At 47.3% G+C, this 17,609-nt stretch overlaps 1 protein-coding gene across 2 annotated transcripts in view; it reads right to left on the reverse strand.

The window, feature by feature from the left end:
- Positions 1-1,751: 1,751 nt before the first annotated feature.
- RAD51B (RAD51 paralog B) overlaps positions 1,752-17,609 on the reverse strand; it is a 514,942-nt gene continuing 499,084 nt past the window's right edge. Inside the window, exons 10-11 of one of the 2 annotated variants that reach the window (XM_040975403.1) lie at positions 12,509-12,587; positions 1,752-2,043 (exon numbers count right to left, since the gene is read on the reverse strand). In XM_040975403.1, coding sequence (XP_040831337.1) covers positions 12,510-12,587 — 78 coding nt within the window. In that variant the 3' untranslated portion in view covers positions 1,752-2,043; position 12,509. Of the gene's footprint in view, positions 2,044-12,407; positions 12,588-17,609 lie in introns of those variants that run through there. The other variant, XM_040975404.1, reaches the window with a different exon arrangement.

Genomic DNA, 17,609 nt, shown 5'->3' on the forward strand with positions numbered 1-17,609 from the left:
GAGGTTAGCAGATGATGGCCCGAGTATTTGATGTCTGTCACCCACGTGGGAGTTCCTCACACCCAGCTTTGGCATGGTCCAGCCCTGATCATTGTGGTCTTTTGGGGAGTGAGCTAGCAAATGGAAAAATCTCTTTCTTCCCCCCCAGTCACTCTGCCTTCCAAGAAAAATAATAATTTTTTAAAAGCAACAGATGAACGAGAGAAACACACTGGTTTATGTAAGTTTTCTGTGACATTATGACTTTATGGAAATGAAGACCTCATAGTTTCATGCTTAGGTTTGATAAAGATGAATAAGTGTGAAGTGTAATTAGAGGACAACAGGGTATGACCAAAGGGTAAACCTGGGGGAAACAAGGCTTGTCTGTTCCAATTCCTCCCTGTGTCCCCTCCTCTGGTCCAGGGAAGGATGATCTTTTCCTCCAGGCTAAGCATGGGCACCTCTGGAGTGAAAGCTGTAGAGCCCAGTTCAGAAGGTCAGGAGGTTTCACGGCCTGCTTCAGGATAGAAAGGGTGAGGGAAGGTGATGGTGACCCCCGTTAGCTGCTTTCTCCTCTTTTAAGCTAGTGTGTTGTGTACACTGTCACCAACGTCTCCAGTAATCTCTTGATGTTTGGACTTAGCCAGTCTATGTCATAAGAATCCAAAGGAAACGGACATTTTAACAATGACAAAAGCTCACCTTGACTTTCAGAAATATTCTGTTGAAGACCATAGGTTTCCAAGATGCACATCCCTTGGATGAAGACAAATGGCCACGGTCTGGAACGTGGGTCTCCCCATGTCTACCCAGAGCTCTCTCACCTTCCTCTCGCCTGGGGCACCTGCTTGCTGTCCAGGAGTGCCCACCCTGCCTGCTTCACTCAGATGCGCATCTATCACGTCCCTGTGTTTTATTCTACTGAGTTACAGGTGGCAGTTGTATGTGCTCAAAACAAATACTGAGTTGTTAAGAATCAGTTGTTCAACTAGTCTTTATCAATCTGTGCCCAGCACTCTGGAGTACTAACAGGAGACAGGAAATAATACAGACTCCTTTCTGGTAGGAGAGATTTCCGATGCCAAAGATTGAGAAGAATTAATGGTTGGTTTTGAAAGGATTGAAGTCCCAAATTTTGCATGAATTCAGCCTGAAGTATCAGGCACAGGCCTCATGGCGGCAGAGTGGGTAGGCTAGGTCGTTCTACTGGAAACCACTAAATTATCCTATGGGTCAACACTTGATTTCTTTGCTAATTGACTGGCCCAATTTCAGGCTTTAAGTGTAAAGAAATCACTTCATCCTTTATTAAATACGACTTGAAACTAACTCTTTGTTCTGCAGGGCTACACAATATACCAAGGAGACTTGAATTTACACTACAATAGTTATGGCACTAATGACCTTGCAAATGCCACTAATACCATGCATGCTCAACTTCTCCATCGGATCTGAACCTGTCAGTGAATTCTGAGGCCTTCGACCTCCCTCTGACACAAGAGCAGACCCCCACACCCATGCCCGCCCCCAGTCTCCCCTATCATCCCATAATTTCCTTTTTACATTGGTTGCTCTTTGGAGACCCCCAATTCCTTTACACCCACTCTTTTTACTTTGCAGACAATACTTTATTCGCAAATGTCTGCTCCTGCAATTACAAATCTTGTTAGTTCTCCTCCCTCCTCTCCCCAGGGGGATTGTGGGTTTTAATTAATTAATGGGGTTAAACCGCTTTGAGGTTCCCGGCTAAAAGGTGCTATATAAGTGCAAATTATATGCTTATGGACATCCAAGAGCCGGCAAGCCCTAAGTCCTACACACCCAGATCTGAGACCCCAGAAGGGAACAAAGGCTTTTTCCGTCGTCAACTTCCCTGCCAGCTCTGAAACTCCTGGGCTCAAAGGTGCAGGAGCAAGTCTGTTACCATCTAACAGCAATCAACTCATTAATCCCCATTATGCCGGCTTCCGTTTCCTTCTTCCAAGCAGTCCTGGTCCTGTTTCATTTCACCAGTCATGCCCTCTTCAGCTTTACACAAAGGTCTCCACATCCCTGTGGTCTCTGTTGGGAGAGATTGCGGGGGCGGGGGGGGGGGGATGTCATGGATCGTACTACCTTCTTACCTGAATCATTTTTCCTACAACAGCAATGCTCTTCCACATGGATGACCCACAGAGCTGACTACCTTCTGACACTGGGGGCGTGGAAACAGAAACAGGAAGGGCAACTGAGACACGGGGTGGAAGTGGGGTGGGATGGGGGCGCTAAGGGTCCCGCAGATGAGGCTTGACTGCTGAGAGCCCTGGACAAAAAGCCCACCACTCCCCGCCCCCGCCCCGGCTCGTCCGCACTGGGCAGGAAGGAGGTCATCGGAGGGAGCCAAAGCCCCTCTAAGGCCTCCTCTTCCAGCGCAGCGCAGGAGTTTCCCTTGAGAAAGCCGGCTGCCATCTGTAGCCAGGAAGCTCTCACAAAGGCACTGGGGACCCGAAGCTAGATGTTTTGTGCTACACCTAGCACACCCCCTCTGGCTCTGAACAAATGCCCGTGCCTTCCACGATGATGGCCGCCATTGAAAACAGCTCTGTGGGGGAGCCGTGGCCTCGCACTGGGACGCTGCTGACCCAAACACTCCGTACAAGGTTGCGCCTCCGACCTTTGTTTCAGGGGCTGTGGGCGAGCCTGGGGAGGGGAGGGGGGGCATGTCTTCCTCAGCCTTCATTTATCCTCCCATTGAAGGGCGCCTTCAGGACATGGGTCAGTCGCTGTGGGAAATGATTTGGAGAGTGACAAAAGGACTTGAGCCCTTTGGGGGGCCTTCAGAATTCAGCAAACATCTGGACGGGGGCGACCAGGTTCTCAAGCAGTCTAGCAGGGGAGGTGTCAACGGAGAGAAAAGGGAGCCTGCTCTCTGTTCTGTGGCGACATTTGTTGTTCAAAGACAAGGACGCCCCCGTAGGTAGAAAGGAAGATTTTGTTGTTGTTATTATTATTATTTTCAAAAGCTCTTCGATTTGTCAGTTTTTGTGAGTGCAGCTTGCTGCTTGTCAGGTCTCAAGGCATGAGTGAGGAAGCAGACATTCGCAGGGCTAGGGAGCGGCATGTGAGCATGTGAGCGAGGGCCCGCCCAGTGTACTAAGAATAACACGGGGTTGCGCAAGCCTGTCCTGGGGTGCTTATGGAGTGTTCTGTTGTCCTCCAGGCCCAAAAACTTCCTAGTCAAGGGAACCTGCTGGAGCCTCCTTGTTCACACTGAGTCCCTGAGAAGCGCATCTGGTGAAATTCAGGATGTGAACTCTGTGACTCTCAGTGCTCCCTTCATTGTTGAGTCAATCCATTTAGAACACATTAGTCAGCATGACTCAACATTTGTCACTAATCAGCATTCGGTGATGGAACTAATCCGCACTCCCCGGGGTCCCCGCAGATGCTGGCCTGTGTCAAGAGACAATGGAATGTGGTTTTCTGCTGTTGTTGTTCCTGTCCTGGGAGGGGGGCTGAAGTCCAAGTTAAGTCCAGTGGATGCTCAGGAGGCTTCCTCAGTTATCCTTGGTACTAGCTATCCTTCCATATCCCGTTACTGAACCTCAAAGACAGGTGTCGCAGTTTGTGTTGGATGAAACTTACTCAGTGGTATTATCTCTACCTAGATTCTTGAGCGACTAAAAGAACTCTGCCTCTCTTGCTTGCCCACCCTCCCCCCGCAGCTTTGTACTCTGACCTCTGAGAACTCTACAAACAAGAGGTGCTCAATAAATACTTGCTCAGTTGAGCTCACTGACACAGAGCTTAAGTCACGCTACAGAAAGAACACCGAGTCCTTTCGGAAGAGACTTGGAGAACATCAACAAACTGAATTGCTTTAACATGTTTTTGTATTATTACCTGGGCATTTGCACAAATGCAGATTGTTAACTCTGCGAAGCTAGCCAAGTGGCTCCCAGGTTCTGAAAGAGCAGTGTGGCTCCAGGCCGTGGAGTAAGGTTCTTCTCCATGACCTTATTCCAAATAACATTTTGTTCCGTATTGAAAAATAAAAGTTCAGACAGGGGAAAAAAATGCTTTGGGGAAAAATATGTTTAGTCCGTGCCTTTGGACATGAGTTTGTACCTTGCCTTCTGCCATAAGTACTAGCAGCTTTCATTGAACTTTCTTTCTTGCATGATGCAGAATAGCAGAACATCTACTAAAGTCCTGAGCGGAGGGAGAGTCTGCTCTGGATGCAGAGAGCAAGATTGTGGGGCGCTGATCCTTGAGCTGGCTGTGACAGCGGCCTATTCCTCTGCTCTACAAATTGGAGAGCAGAGGCGGGGGCCTGGCAGCAGTTTTCCCACACACAGAGTCTTTGTGGCACTTCAGCAGTTTTACTGCATTGTATAAGAGCCCTAGGGTCTGTACTGTTGCACCCTGGGGGCCATTTCATCAAGTGATCAGCCTCTTTTGCTCATGGCACCTGAGCTCCCCCAGACTTAGCTGGGTACAGGGCTACTTTGATTAGAAATTATATCTTCAGTATTTCTTGCTATGGCCACACAGATTGTCCAACAGGATATGGAGGGAAATGATGCCTGCAACTTCTGGTTAGTGACTTTAAAGGAAGGAGGATGATTTCCTCCCAGCTTTAGTATGTATCCCACACGAGTTCTACTGCTAGAATGATGAACACATCTGGGCCATGGTGGCAACAGCAATATCCGAGCTGGGGGTCATTGGACAAACGCGTGGAGCTGAACTGTCATGCCGGCTCTGGACTGACAACCCAGCTACATGCAGGCAACTTCCTGAAGGATCATTCTATCAGTGTGACTTGTCTGTTTTAGTCTAGAATTGCAAGATTCAAGATTTAAGATTCCAGGTGAGACTGGAATATCTCAGTTGGAGGCCTAGGAAACCTGAAAGACCAGCAGCCATGTTGGAAAAGGAGGGTGGCCCAAATCCATTTATGATTTTCTAAAACTTCAGGGGTCCAGGCTGAATGAACACTTGGAAAGGACTACAAATCTGATGTTAAGGCAGTGAATGCCGGTTCATCTTTCTGGAACTCCAGCCCTTCACCTGAAAATCAGGGTGATGGAGGAGCCTTGTCTCTTCCTAGGAGGATGATGTTATGTTAATCTTGGGCAGAGCAAAGTAATTTTGATCAGTTAATCCCCCGAGTACATGCATAAAGCACATGCGCTGGGCAGAAGCTCTTTCTTGAGGCAATGGAAGGTTCACACTACAAAGGTGGAGACAAAACAGGTATCTATAAAGAATGCATTAGAAGATTACTCATGAATACATGCCCCTAAACCTGCAATTATACACAGCTGCATAGAAACCAGCCCAGCTGGGCCCAGCATGATAGCTCAATTAGCTAATCCTCCCGCCACAAACACTGGGACCCCATGAGGGTACTGGTTCATGTCCTGGCTGCTCCACTTTCCATCCAGTTCCCTGCTTGTGACCTAGGATGGCCCGAAGCTTGGGACTCTGCACCGGTGTCAGAGACCTGGAGGAAGCTCCTGAATCTTGGCTTCAGATTAGCTCAGCTTTGGCTGTTGTGGTCACTTGGAGAGTGATGGGAGATCTTTTTCTCTGTCTCTCTTTCTCTCTGTAAATCTGCCTTTCCAATAAAAATCAATAAAGAAAGAAATCTTAAAAGAAAGAAAAACACCAGCGCAGCATTTCCAGAAAGAGTGTAAATTGGTAAATTTCCTTGAAGAGTAATTTGGGAATACACGGTGAGGATGAAAATGTGCATGCTTTGCGAAGTCATTTCCTCACACTCACATACATATTCATGGGATGAAATTCAGTGTTACGAGTAATGAAGATTCCCATACACAGAGGAGTGGGTGTCCCGTGGTGTAGCTGTGCAGTGGACATGGATACCTCATGTTGAGTGGAAGAGCTGTGGGTATCGATGCATTCTATGCAGTGACCAAAGGAAGCTGGGTGACTATGTTAAACCCTTTGTGCAGACTTGGAGTGTACGCTACAGGAATGCTGCTAGGATGTGTGCATTCAAGGGGGAGGGAAGAAGGACAAACCCCAGACCCTGGGGAGCTCGGACACGTGGAGAGTGTGCCACGAGGAGGGAAGGGGACCAGAGAAAGGTATGAATGAGTTATGAATTTTATCAAGTTCATTGCCATAATTTAAAAATATATAGGAAGTGAATGGGACGCACATTTTGACCTCTGTTAACTCTGGGTGTTTAATTCGTGTAAAATTCATGTTGCAGGATTTTCTGCAGTGTTTTGTATTGGAATGATTTCCCCCCGAGGTGGGTGAAGACACTGCTTGAGATGTGTCCACATTCCCTGTTACAGTGCCTGGTTCAAGGCTGAGCTCCTCTACACGTGACCCAGCTTCTTACTGAGCATCCTGGGAGGCAGTGGTGACAGCCCATTAGTTGGGTCCCTAACATCTATGTGGGAGACCTGGATTGAGTTCCTGGCTCCTGGCTTCAGTCTGGTTCAGTCCTGGCTACTGCTAGCATTTGGGGAGTGACCCAGCAGACAGGAGAGCTCTGTGTCTCTTTCTGCCTTTCAAATAAAAATGAAAAAAAAAGTTTTCAAATTATTTTCCCACACTGAGATCACAATCTCTCATTGGGGCTAACAGCCCCAGTAAAAGGTATAAATGAACCAGAGGACCAGTGGGGGAAGATCCCAAGGAGGGGATTAAGAGAGAATATTAAAAGAGGAGAGCCCGGGGCTGGTGACATTGGAGCACAGTGAGATTAAGCCACCACCTGTGGTGTTGGTATCAGATATCATGGATATTGGTATCAGAGTCCAGGCTGCTCTGCTTCCAATCCAGCTCCCTGCTAATGTGCCTGGGAAGGCAGCAGAGGATACCCCGGGTATTTGCGCACCTGCCATCCATGCAGGAGACCAGGATGGAGCTCCTGGCTCCCGGCTTCAGCCTGGCCCAGTCCTGGCCACTGCAGTCATTTGGGGAGTGAATCGGCAGACAGAAGATCTCTTACCTTCTCTTTCTCTCCCTCTTTCTCTGATACTTTAGCTTTGAAATAAATAAAATATTTTTTAAAAAAGATTTATTTATTGTTATTTGAAAGGCAGGTATTTACAATACAGAGTCCTCTGTGCCTGGATGGAGAGGCATTTAGATTCACCTGGGTCACTGTGAATTGAGGAGGGAGGAAAAAAAACCTTGAAATCTGATGAGCTGAGGTTGGTATTTAGGGGAGAAGACTTTTTCAATAAATCATCTAGTTGGCTCAGAAACTAAGAAAGTGGAGTAGAAGAATTCAACTCAGCTTTGTGACAAGGGAACAAACAGATTAATGCCTCCCCCAATATGTTTCAAAAGGTGATCAAACAAACCAGTCTTGATTGCAAAAGCAAAGCCAGCAAGATGAGGCACAGGGTTTTCCAGCTCAGACGTCACTGTTTGCTCTTTCTCTGCCTTCTCCCGAGCCCCTAAAGATTCAGAAAATTAGCTTCATTTCTAGCACCTTCTCTGGCAGATGCCTTGATCTCCTCTGAGGTTCCCTGGCTCTATCCCAAGATTGATGTTTTACTTTTAATCCAAAATTCTCAGATTGCTGAGAATCTAATATATCATCTGTCCTGTTAAAATAACTTGATTTTTACAGAATGTTATTTATTTGTGTGGGAGAGAGAGAGCTCTCATCTGCTACATCACTTCTGGAATGCCCACAATGTCTAAGACCCTAAAATTCAATCCAGGTCTCTCCCATGGGTGGCAGGGACCCAGCCACTGGAGCCATCCTGCCGCCTCCCAGCACTGCTGCGTTAGCTGTGACCTGGAATCGGGAGGTGGAGCTGACACCCTGACATAGGATGAAAGCAATTCAGGCACCTAGCCAAAAGCCTGCCACTGGCTTTGCTGTTTCACAAATGCTCTCTAGGCATCAGCAAGGGGCCCCATGGAGCCAATCTCTTCATCTTCCAGGGGGTTCCCTTTTGTGGGGCCTGCTGTATCAAGGCCACAGGTGTTTATCCTATGAGCCCCCCTGGAAGTCTGGCTGGCTCTTGGAAGGCAGGCTCTGAATGTCTCCTAGGCCCCTAGGTTGCATCAGCAACCAGCCCGGCCTGCAGCCACAACTGCCTTGTAGGTAGCACAAGATTTGGGGCTTGTTGAGGAAACACAAGATAAACAGCCAGCACAGCTGTGGGGCTCACAGTCCAGGTTCCCTCCCCTTCTGCGGTCTGGTAGGTGCGCTGTCCTATTCCAGCCGGACCCTGGAACCCACACCTGCTCTTGCCTCACCGCTAGGCCCTGCTCCCTCCCAGCCCTTGAAGCCTTTCCATTCCATGGTGAATGCAAGGGGCGAAAGGAGGGGTGGCTTCCCAGGAGCCTCCCTATACTCACAGGGCCCCATCTCCCCCTTGGGATGTACAGAGGAGCTGTATTCTACCTCTGCCTGGTACCCAGGTCCTGCTCTGAGTCCTGCTCGTGGGGAAGCCTGTGGCTGGGGGGCTCCTTCTGGTTTGGGAATTGAGCATTTCCAGGCTCTTGGGCCCAGCTGAGCCAGGCCGGGACCTGTGCAGGAGTGGGACAAAGCAGATGCCCACCACAACTGGACCCTATTACCATGTTAATGGCCTGGGTTCCTGGCCTCCTGAAGATGTTGGAAGGGTGGGGTTACTTTCTTTTACTTTTTCTCTCTTTCTTTCTTCTCTTTTGCACAAGGAGAATAGTTCCGCTTCCCATTTTATTAGGACAATAGCAGAGACTGGCTCCTTCAAGTGTTTCAAAAAGCGGCCTGAGAACTCTCCAGCCAGCCCCCTCAGTCTCCCCGGTCTCCCAGGCTTACCCTTTTATCATCCCTCCTCCCTTCCCAGGGATCAAAGGGAGGGCCAGGAGGAAGGCCCCCAGTTGCTGACTGTTCCCAGCATCCTAATCCTTGAGAAGGGGAAGGGCCTGGGGAGCCCCTGAATTAAATTTTGCCCTCACCTTTTATTCCCTGCCTGGCCCTGCACTCAGGAGTTCTTCAGGTATTCTAAAGCCTTAGGGTTAGCGAGCTGGAGGGGTGAGGTGGGGCTTACTGCAGGGATAAAAGGCACTGGGGGAGTCCATTCCCACGCTCACTGACAGCCCCTCCCCCAGGGCAGCCGGAGTCCCCTCACCCCCACCTGGCCCCATCACCAAGAACAAATGTCAAGGCCCAGAGGCTGGCAGTGTGTGTCTTTCTCCCTTTGCTGGCAGCCCAGAGGCCTTCCCCTCTCCATCTCCACACCTGATCCCCGCCCACAGCGACCCCTTCTAACTGGACAGCTCTTTGGCCATGACTGCTGATGTCTTTCCAAGCTGCTGACCAATGGATCAGGATCTATACTTCCAACTTGGTGAATTGGGACAGGTGCTGCGGCATTGCTGGTAAAGTTGCTGCCTGCAGCCCCGACATATATGGGCGCTGGCTGCTCTACTTGCCATTCAGTTTCCTTCAAATAGCCTGGGAAAACAGCGGAAAATGGCCCAAGTGTTTGAGACTCCACACTCACATGGGAGCCCCAGAAGATGCTCCTAATCCATGGCTACGGTCTGATCTAGTCCTGGTCGTTGCAGCCATTTGGGAACTGAGCCAGCAGATGAAAGATTGATCTCTCCATCTAACTCTGCCTCTCAAATAAATTTAAGAAATCTTTAAAAAGAAGAAGAAGAAAACCCTGGGGAATTGTGCAGATGTCTTAGCTGGGTAATTTGGTAAGAACGAGGGTTAGAGGGGAGTCAGCTTTTATGTTGCAGAGCTGCCACCTCAAGGGTACTGGCGCACTGCACTGAGAGAATAATATGCAGGTCATTTCCTGGGACAGGCAGTTTAAGGGGCGAAACCTGCTCAGATCAGCCATGCTGGTCACTACAGTCCCAGCAGGAAGAACAGTTGATGCTGCAAGCTGCACACACAAACTCGGAACGCAAGCTCCCACACACGAGCAGATGTGCCAATGTTCTACGAAACCACAATATACGCGATTTAAGCTGACATTTCCACATTTTCTATTCTCCCTTCCTTCCTTCCCTCCCTCATCCCCCTTCTTCCTTCCTTCTTTCCTTCCCTCTCTCTCTCCCTCCCTTCCTTCCTTCCCAAAAGCCTTGTGATGTGACTCATCCATTTCATGTCATGACCCACCACAGGGTTGCCACACAGCTCTGAAAGCCTTGAATCAAGGTTAACATTGCATTTTCACGCTGACAAAACTAGGGCCCGGGAGATTTTCTTCAGATGCTGCCCAAGCTGGGACTCAAATCCACAGATTTTTTCCAGTACAGTGAGGACCCTGGTTTTTCTGAGAAGCATACCTTCTCTTTGTTTTCTCAAAGTCTTTGGAAGCAAAAAGCAAGGGGGCAAGGATGCAGAGAGGGCAGAAGCTGGGGGAAAGGAATTGAGGGGGTCTTCAATAGCCCCCAGGCAAGGTTCTGAGGCCTCCCAGGCATTTTTATTTACTAACTGGGGTTCTTGTATCAGAAGACATTTTCCTCAAATCTCTTTTTCTGGACCCACAGCTTCTTGTCAGTTTCCGTTAATAATTCACTTTTTCCCATTGTTTTCCAACTTTTTCTGATAGTCCTGATAGTCACTTCCTGTAGTCCCTTTCTCTCTCTCTCTCCTTTCCTTCCTTTCTCTCGCTTTCTTCTTCTTTCTTTTTCCTTCCTTCCTTCCTTCCTTCCTTCCTTTCTTTCTTTCTTTCTTTCTTTCTTTCTTTCTTTCTTTCTTTCTTTCTTTCTTTCTATCTTTCTTTCTTTCTTTCTTTCTTTCTTTCTTTCTTTCTTTCTTTCTCTCTTTCTCTCTTTCTCTCTTTCTCTCTTTCTCTCTTTCTCTCTTTTCACCTCTATTGCCCTGGTTTCTATTCCCACTCTCTCCTTTCTCTTCCCTGTCAAAATCATGATCCTACAAATGAACATCAGAGAGGTCACTCAACGAGTCTTGTTTCTGCAAATAAATCGCAAAGATGCTTCCAAGCGGACCTGGCTTAAGGAAGGCTCCTTGCCAGTGATTAAGGCACAAGAATCCCATCAGGCTCTCAAGACAGGCCATGTCATGGTGGGACTGACTCTTCTCCTCCCGCATTTATCTCCCATAGAATTTCTTGAAACCTTCATCTACACTTGCTGTTTACTAGGCCTCTAATCTTTTAAGAAAGCCTCTAAAAATGAAGAGCTCAAAGCCACCCTGTGCACTGGGTAAACACCAGCCTGCCTTTCTGATTGCTTGTTAGTTCCACCCCTTAGAGAGCACCGAACAAAGGGGCCTACTGTTTGTCTTTGCCTAATCTTGTCTTCAAATCGCTGCTGCTTTGTCAGAAAACAATATTTGTAATTGTTAAAAAAAAAAGAAGAAGAAGAAGAAGAAGAAGAATATTTACCCAGAAACTTGGATCGCATAAGTCAAAGGCTAAGAGCCAAAGGTCAGTGGTTCTTACCCCCAAATTTCAGTGGATGTGAAAGTCCCTGCTGGGGAGCTCAACTGCACCAAACAAACACACTGCTTTGGCGAGAAGCAGCAGCCAGCGGCAGGCAGGGAGGCTGCAGCAGGCCCTCCGGGAGCAGCATGGACCTGCCAAGCTGCTCTGGAGAAGCTTACAAAGCAGGGTGAGAGCTAACAGGGTGCCTCCCTCAGGCGACTGCAGGGGCCGCCCTGCTTCTAAACCTGAGAGAAATGCTCAACAGCCTGCGAGGCAGGGAGGTCACGAAGAGATGGCTATGGCCTAATGCTCCTGCATGGTTCAGGCAGTTGGTGCAACTGTATAGGTGACCTGCCTGGACAGATGCAAACGGCCAGCAGTCCCTTTGGGACCCTTTTTAATCTTCAAGGCAGTTTTTGACATCTGATTCCACCGGCTGATTCTTCTAAGTTGAATGGTATTTGAATGCTCCTTTTCATGTCAATTGTTTTCTGTAATGCCCTGACACCAGGTGCCTTTCCTATCCACCAGAATAGCCTGCACCTGAGGCTGATCCAGCAGAGTGGCAGATTGTGATTTTGGGGTGCTCCACATTGAGCAGGAGTTCAGCTCCCCCTGAGTTCCAAGCCTACTGCACAAAGTACAGGTCAGCAAGGCTGGGTGCCCCCCAGGGAGCATCCTATGGGCTGTGAGTACCAAAAAGATGTAATGGAATAGCCAGAAGGAGGCTGGGAGGTAGGGCTGGGGAAGCCACAGCCCAGGGTACTCAGGCCACCACTTGGGAACGGTCCTAGGCTTGCTGGGTGACAGGGCCCTGTGGCCGCACAGGCTCCGGGCACCACTGCAGACCTGCTGATAGGCTCACTTCACAGGATCTGCCATGAGAGCTGGAAGGGGTGGCCTTTCTGCATCCGATCTGCTGCATTTTAGCTGTCTCAGTTAGCTTTGGAATTCTGTAATTCTCCTTCATCCTCACCTCCATCTTCTGTCAAAGTCTGGCATGATGGCCAATCTCTTGATCTCGCCCAGGTAAACATCCCTGGCCAGTGTGCCTAGGCCTGTGATTCTGTCTGAAATGGCTTCTGTCTGGCAGTGGACAGCACTGAGCACAATGAGCCCAAAGAAATGGCTTAATCCAAAGATCTTACCTCAAAGAACCAGGCCTTCATCCTTGATGGTGTAGGGAAACGAGGTGAAAGGAGCCAGAGGGGATTTGGCAATGAGGATCTGTACAAAAAAAAGACCGCGTTTTCCTGAGGTTAATGGAAAAATTAGGGGTGATCTTTTCCGTTCATCCCCTTCTGAGACAGTAAGTGGTAGCACATGGCTACAGATCATAAAGCTGGTTAAAAAACACTGTTTTAGAACCAAATGTTCAAATGAATGTTAGCCTCTCAAAATGTTCATTTCAGAAGGCCGTGCATTCATTTCAAACACTCTGCCCCAAATAACATCTTCTTGAACCAATTTAAGACTCATGCTTTTATGTCAGATGCTTAAATAACTACCTTTCTGCTCCAAGATAAAGCCCGATTCTTTTATTCCTAAACTTCATTATGTTACTAGGAAAAAAAGAGGGGGAAAAAAAAGCTATGCTTAAACATTTTACCGTCATTGCAACTGCTCAAAATAAGCTCCTCAAAGCAAAGGATTAGGAGTCTGCTGTGGCGGCCTCATGCTTTCACCACTGCAATGCTAGTGTGTTGGGTGCAGATCCCAACGATGTGGCTACCCTTTGTCTTTGACGTGTGGCACGTTTTCCATGGCCCTTCACTGTGAGTCTGGCTCACGGGGAGGCTGGACCCATTTGTTCCAAGTCTTGAACCTAAAGAAGCAAGAGTGTTTCTGCTTGTTCTCTTAGGCTTCTGTCATTGCCCGAGAAAAACACGCAGCTCATGTGCTAGCTCAGGCAGAGAACAGAAGGCGCCTAGAACGCAGCTGCCCAGCCAGATCCGGCCTAAATCATGCACCTACCAGATGTATACGCATATGAGTTACCTATGTATCACCTTCTACCTCTCAGCTTTTGCTACTAGTGTCATGAAGAACTACTGCAGTAAGAATTGGACTGACACAGCAGCCAAGACAAAATAACAAAAGTGTTTTTGAATGATGCTTTCCTCTTAAGATGATCTGTTTTTAAGGAGGTGGTCATTTGGTATCGAAACAAAACTCAGCAGCACTAACCCATGATCTCAATCCCTGTGGTGCTACAGAATTCTCAAGAATCCATGTAGTGTCTCATTATATTTCTTTGGAAGGCAGATGAATATCAGCTTCCTGTTTTACAAATTAAAGCAACATCATCAAAAACAGTGACTATTTGGCACTTTGGTATACCTGGAGGCACGGGAGAAAAGAGAGGACTATTTCAAATAAGCAAAAGGCATATGCATATTATCTCAAGTATCTTGATTCACAAACATTCACAGACTGTCAGCTCTGGGAGAAGGTGGGATGACCGTAGGGTTTGGGTCACAGGGCTTGAATTCAGTCCTTCCCTGTAAACCAGCGACAAGCCTCTGGCAGAGCCTGCAACTTCCCTGCTCCTTGAGTCCCCTTCTCTCTTTTATAAATACCTCCCCATATTGCAAAATGTCCCTGCCACTTTTGCAACCAGGTGTGGCTCTGTGACCAACCTTTGACTAAGAGAACAGATGACAGGTACAAATGACAGGGAGATGATGTTTTTATGACAAATTTACACACTCTTCACTTTCTGTTCCCCCTTCTGCTGGACAAGAACCAGCTCTAACCACATGGATGTGGGCAACGTTCTGGTGGTGATGAAGCAAGAAAGGAAGCTGGGTGACCTCTGAGAACTTGATTGTCTCTTACCTGGGGTCACCTGGCCCCTCAGGACGGAGCTACTTCTCTACCTCTATACTTCAGATGTCTGTTACTATAGTACAGCCTTGTCCTTAACCAACCAGGGACTATAGGTGACCTAGATGTTTTGGATCTCAGTTTTCTCACATGTCACACCTGCTTACATGGAATTGTTGTGAGGTTCAAATGAAATGTCAAAGATGCCTGCCACTATGTCAAATGCACAGAGGTGTGCAACAAATAAGAGGGATGTTTCCAGCTAGCCCCTGACATAAGCTTCCCAAAGTGTTCCTTAACTCTTGCCCACAAAAGATTTAAACAAAAATTGTGTGTGGCTTAAGGGAGTCTTCAGGTACATTTCCAGATAAAGCTTTTCAGCATATTCTGAGAACCAATGAATGCAAGGCAAAGCACAGGTGGCCATTCACATCAAAAACACTGCCTTAAGGTGGATGCTTTTGCAGCCTGAGATAATTTGGAGATGGTTCAACTTTAAGTTTGGAGGATGATGCCCCTTAGTGGAGAAGTGACATGGTCAAAGAACAGTGCTCTTCCAACTTCAAAGTGGGAATGAATCATCCGGGGACCTGCTCACCTGTAGATTCTGATTAAGTAGTTTTTGAGTAGAGCCCCAAAGCCTGGATTTCTAATAAGCTCTCAAGAGCTTCTGATACTGTGGCCTCATGATGGGTACAGTAGGATCTGTCTCCCCAAAAATGTAAGCAGGTATTTAAACTCGGGCATGTTAATGCTCATGGCTGAGGACTGAGCGTGAAGATCTGACCAATGCAGGGGTAGGAGTTGGAGCTGGTGGGAGATACTTAGGTCAATAGGGGCACTGTCCTCCAAGGGTGGTTTCCATGAAAGAGCTCTTTCTTGAGTTCCAGTTCAGCCTTGGTTCTCTCTCTGGGCTTCCTGGATCACCATGTGATGGTTCCCCCTCACTGGTCATGACCAGCTCCCAGCAGAAGCTATGACAGCGGAGCATTCACATTGTGAACCGCAATCTCTGAATCATAGCTAAAGCACACCTTTTCTTTTCCAAGAAGCTCCTTTCAGGTAGTTTAATGTAAAGTAACAAAAAGCAGCCTCCATCAAGCCCAGCAACCACATTTTGAGTAGCCAGGTTCCAGGCAATTAACTTGATTGAGGAGCCTAAGCTAGAAAAGCAAGAGACGGGAGGTCTGGGGTCAGTCAGGAAGCTTACTGATAACTCGGTGATGAGACTGACAAGAGCCTTAAGCCACAAGCGAATCAAAAACAGTGGGAGAAAGGAAATGGACAGGAGAAAGATAAGTCCTTTAGATGAAACAACAAGTTAAGGAAAACAAACATATCTCAACTCTCAGATCTTTATTATCTGTATGTAGCAACTAGACACAAAAGCAGAGGGTAGAAATAAATGCCAATCAATGCAGCATTATAATGTTCTTTTCAAAATTATAGTACTATTTTTATTTTATGGATTACAGAAGCTGAATCCAAAAAGGAAGAATGTGGCATTCTAATGTGTAAGAAAAAAAAATATGATATTCCAAGATGACATAGAAATGGCATCCGGGCCTTAACCTCCAACTTGGAAATCCTCAATCCATTATCTAGAGCCCACTCGAGAAACAAGCTCCAAGGCCTGACTAAGAGGATCTCATGGCTGCAAGGACCTTTCTCTCGGGACTCAAAGGGTTTAAGTAGCAGGTCATCCACGAATACCCTGTCTAGAGTTTGAGTTTAAGATGAGTCATCAAAAAGATGATCTGTGTGCAGTTAAAAAGAGGAAGTGATAAATTGTGCTAGATGAACCCCACTTCTCTATTTTTTTGGGAAAGAATTTCCAGATTGCTAGATCCGAGTGCTACCACCAACACAAAATACTAGATTTCAGCAAAAACTTTAACAAACTTGCTTGAGAGCCTTCTGAATAAAAGGAAGACAAATTGAGCCGGACGCTACTACTGGAAGGGGATTTGTAGTTACCCAAGGATCAGTGGCAGTCTGGCAAGTGAGAGCATTCGCTAGTACAACGCATTGGGGTTCAACCTGAATCTTATGTCATTCAACATTCTTCCCAGTCTGAATGTATTCAACCACATCCGCACCAAAACGGAATCCAGTGGTGAACAGAATTGATCAAATCACTGCTCTAGTGAATCTTAAATTGTGAGGAGGTAAAACAATAAAATGAGAAAGTGAAATAGGTGGTATGCTAGATGACTGTGTGTGCCCTGGAAGAAGAATACAGAGACAGAGTAAGCTAGTGTGCTAGGTCAGAGGAGGGGGTCAGTTTTCAACAGAGTACATGACATGACCTCACTCAACAGGTGACATTTAGATCTGGGGCACACGGAACCAAACCCTATGATGGGACACTGTGCTGATGAGAAATAGAAAACAAAACATTTAGAATTTCATTATGAGTCCAGGAGGAAAGCCACTGTGACCCAATTTTTGATGATGCGTATCCTGTGTGCTATGTAGGAAGTTGTCCTTGGAATGTTCTGAGAGGGGAATCACAGGAAAGTGTAACTGGGTAAGAATGAGTGTAGGTAGGTGGGGCTTCCCATGGTAGGTGCGTGGAATTTTAAACTGTTAAACAGTCATAATTCACAAAGAGCCAGGTTATTTTCTCTTCAGTGTTTCCTTCATATTAGAGCAGCTTGGCTTTATGCTCTAATAAGTATACTTTCTCCTCTGTTTACAAAAAAGTAGTCATCAGTATTTTAGAATTCTTGTAAGGAACATTTGAGGTGTACCTAATAGATGCTAGATGCTGGGTCTCAAATCCCACTGCCGTCTTTCAGTATTTTCCATTATTCGTACCATCCTCCACTCACAAGTATTTCCTGGGACCCTCATCATTGTGGGTGTCTTCTCCTGGTACCACAACCCCCAGCATGGTGCCATACAAATAACAGAAGCTCAGCTACATGATGCAAGAAGGAACGAGTGCATAGACACACAAATTGGTGACCTGCAGAAACTCTGGTGACTCATGCCCACTTTGAGGACTCATCTGGCATCCTCTTCCCAAATCAGGGGATGAGGAGATGCCATGGAAGAGAACAGGCTGCCCAGTCCATCACTGCCAATATCCTCAGCTTGGGCAGGCTCAGAGTCAAGTCTTTGGTTTCAGCTTGCTATAGCATCACATGTTTTTCCTGGCTTGGTTCCACTTCTAAAGAGGCTCAGCAAGTGGAACAGGAGCCACTGGAGCAGAAAGTACTGGGCAGAGGAATCCCAGGATGGTGACACCTTCTAGGGATAGTGTCTGTCTTCCTTTAGAAATACAGGGGTGGCCTTTTTCTGGGCCAACACAGCCCAGCCCTTCTCCATGGGTGGCCAGAAAGGCCAGTGTGGAATAGGCTGCACAAAGATGCAGGCTCTTTGGGAGGCTGCTTCTATGGAGTTCTGGTCCTGGAAGTT

Source organism: Ochotona curzoniae, unplaced genomic scaffold, assembly GCF_017591425.1.
Source record: "Ochotona curzoniae isolate NIBS_2020 unplaced genomic scaffold, NIBS_Ocur_1.0 contig_2688, whole genome shotgun sequence".
Taxonomy (NCBI): Eukaryota; Metazoa; Chordata; class Mammalia; order Lagomorpha; family Ochotonidae; genus Ochotona; species Ochotona curzoniae.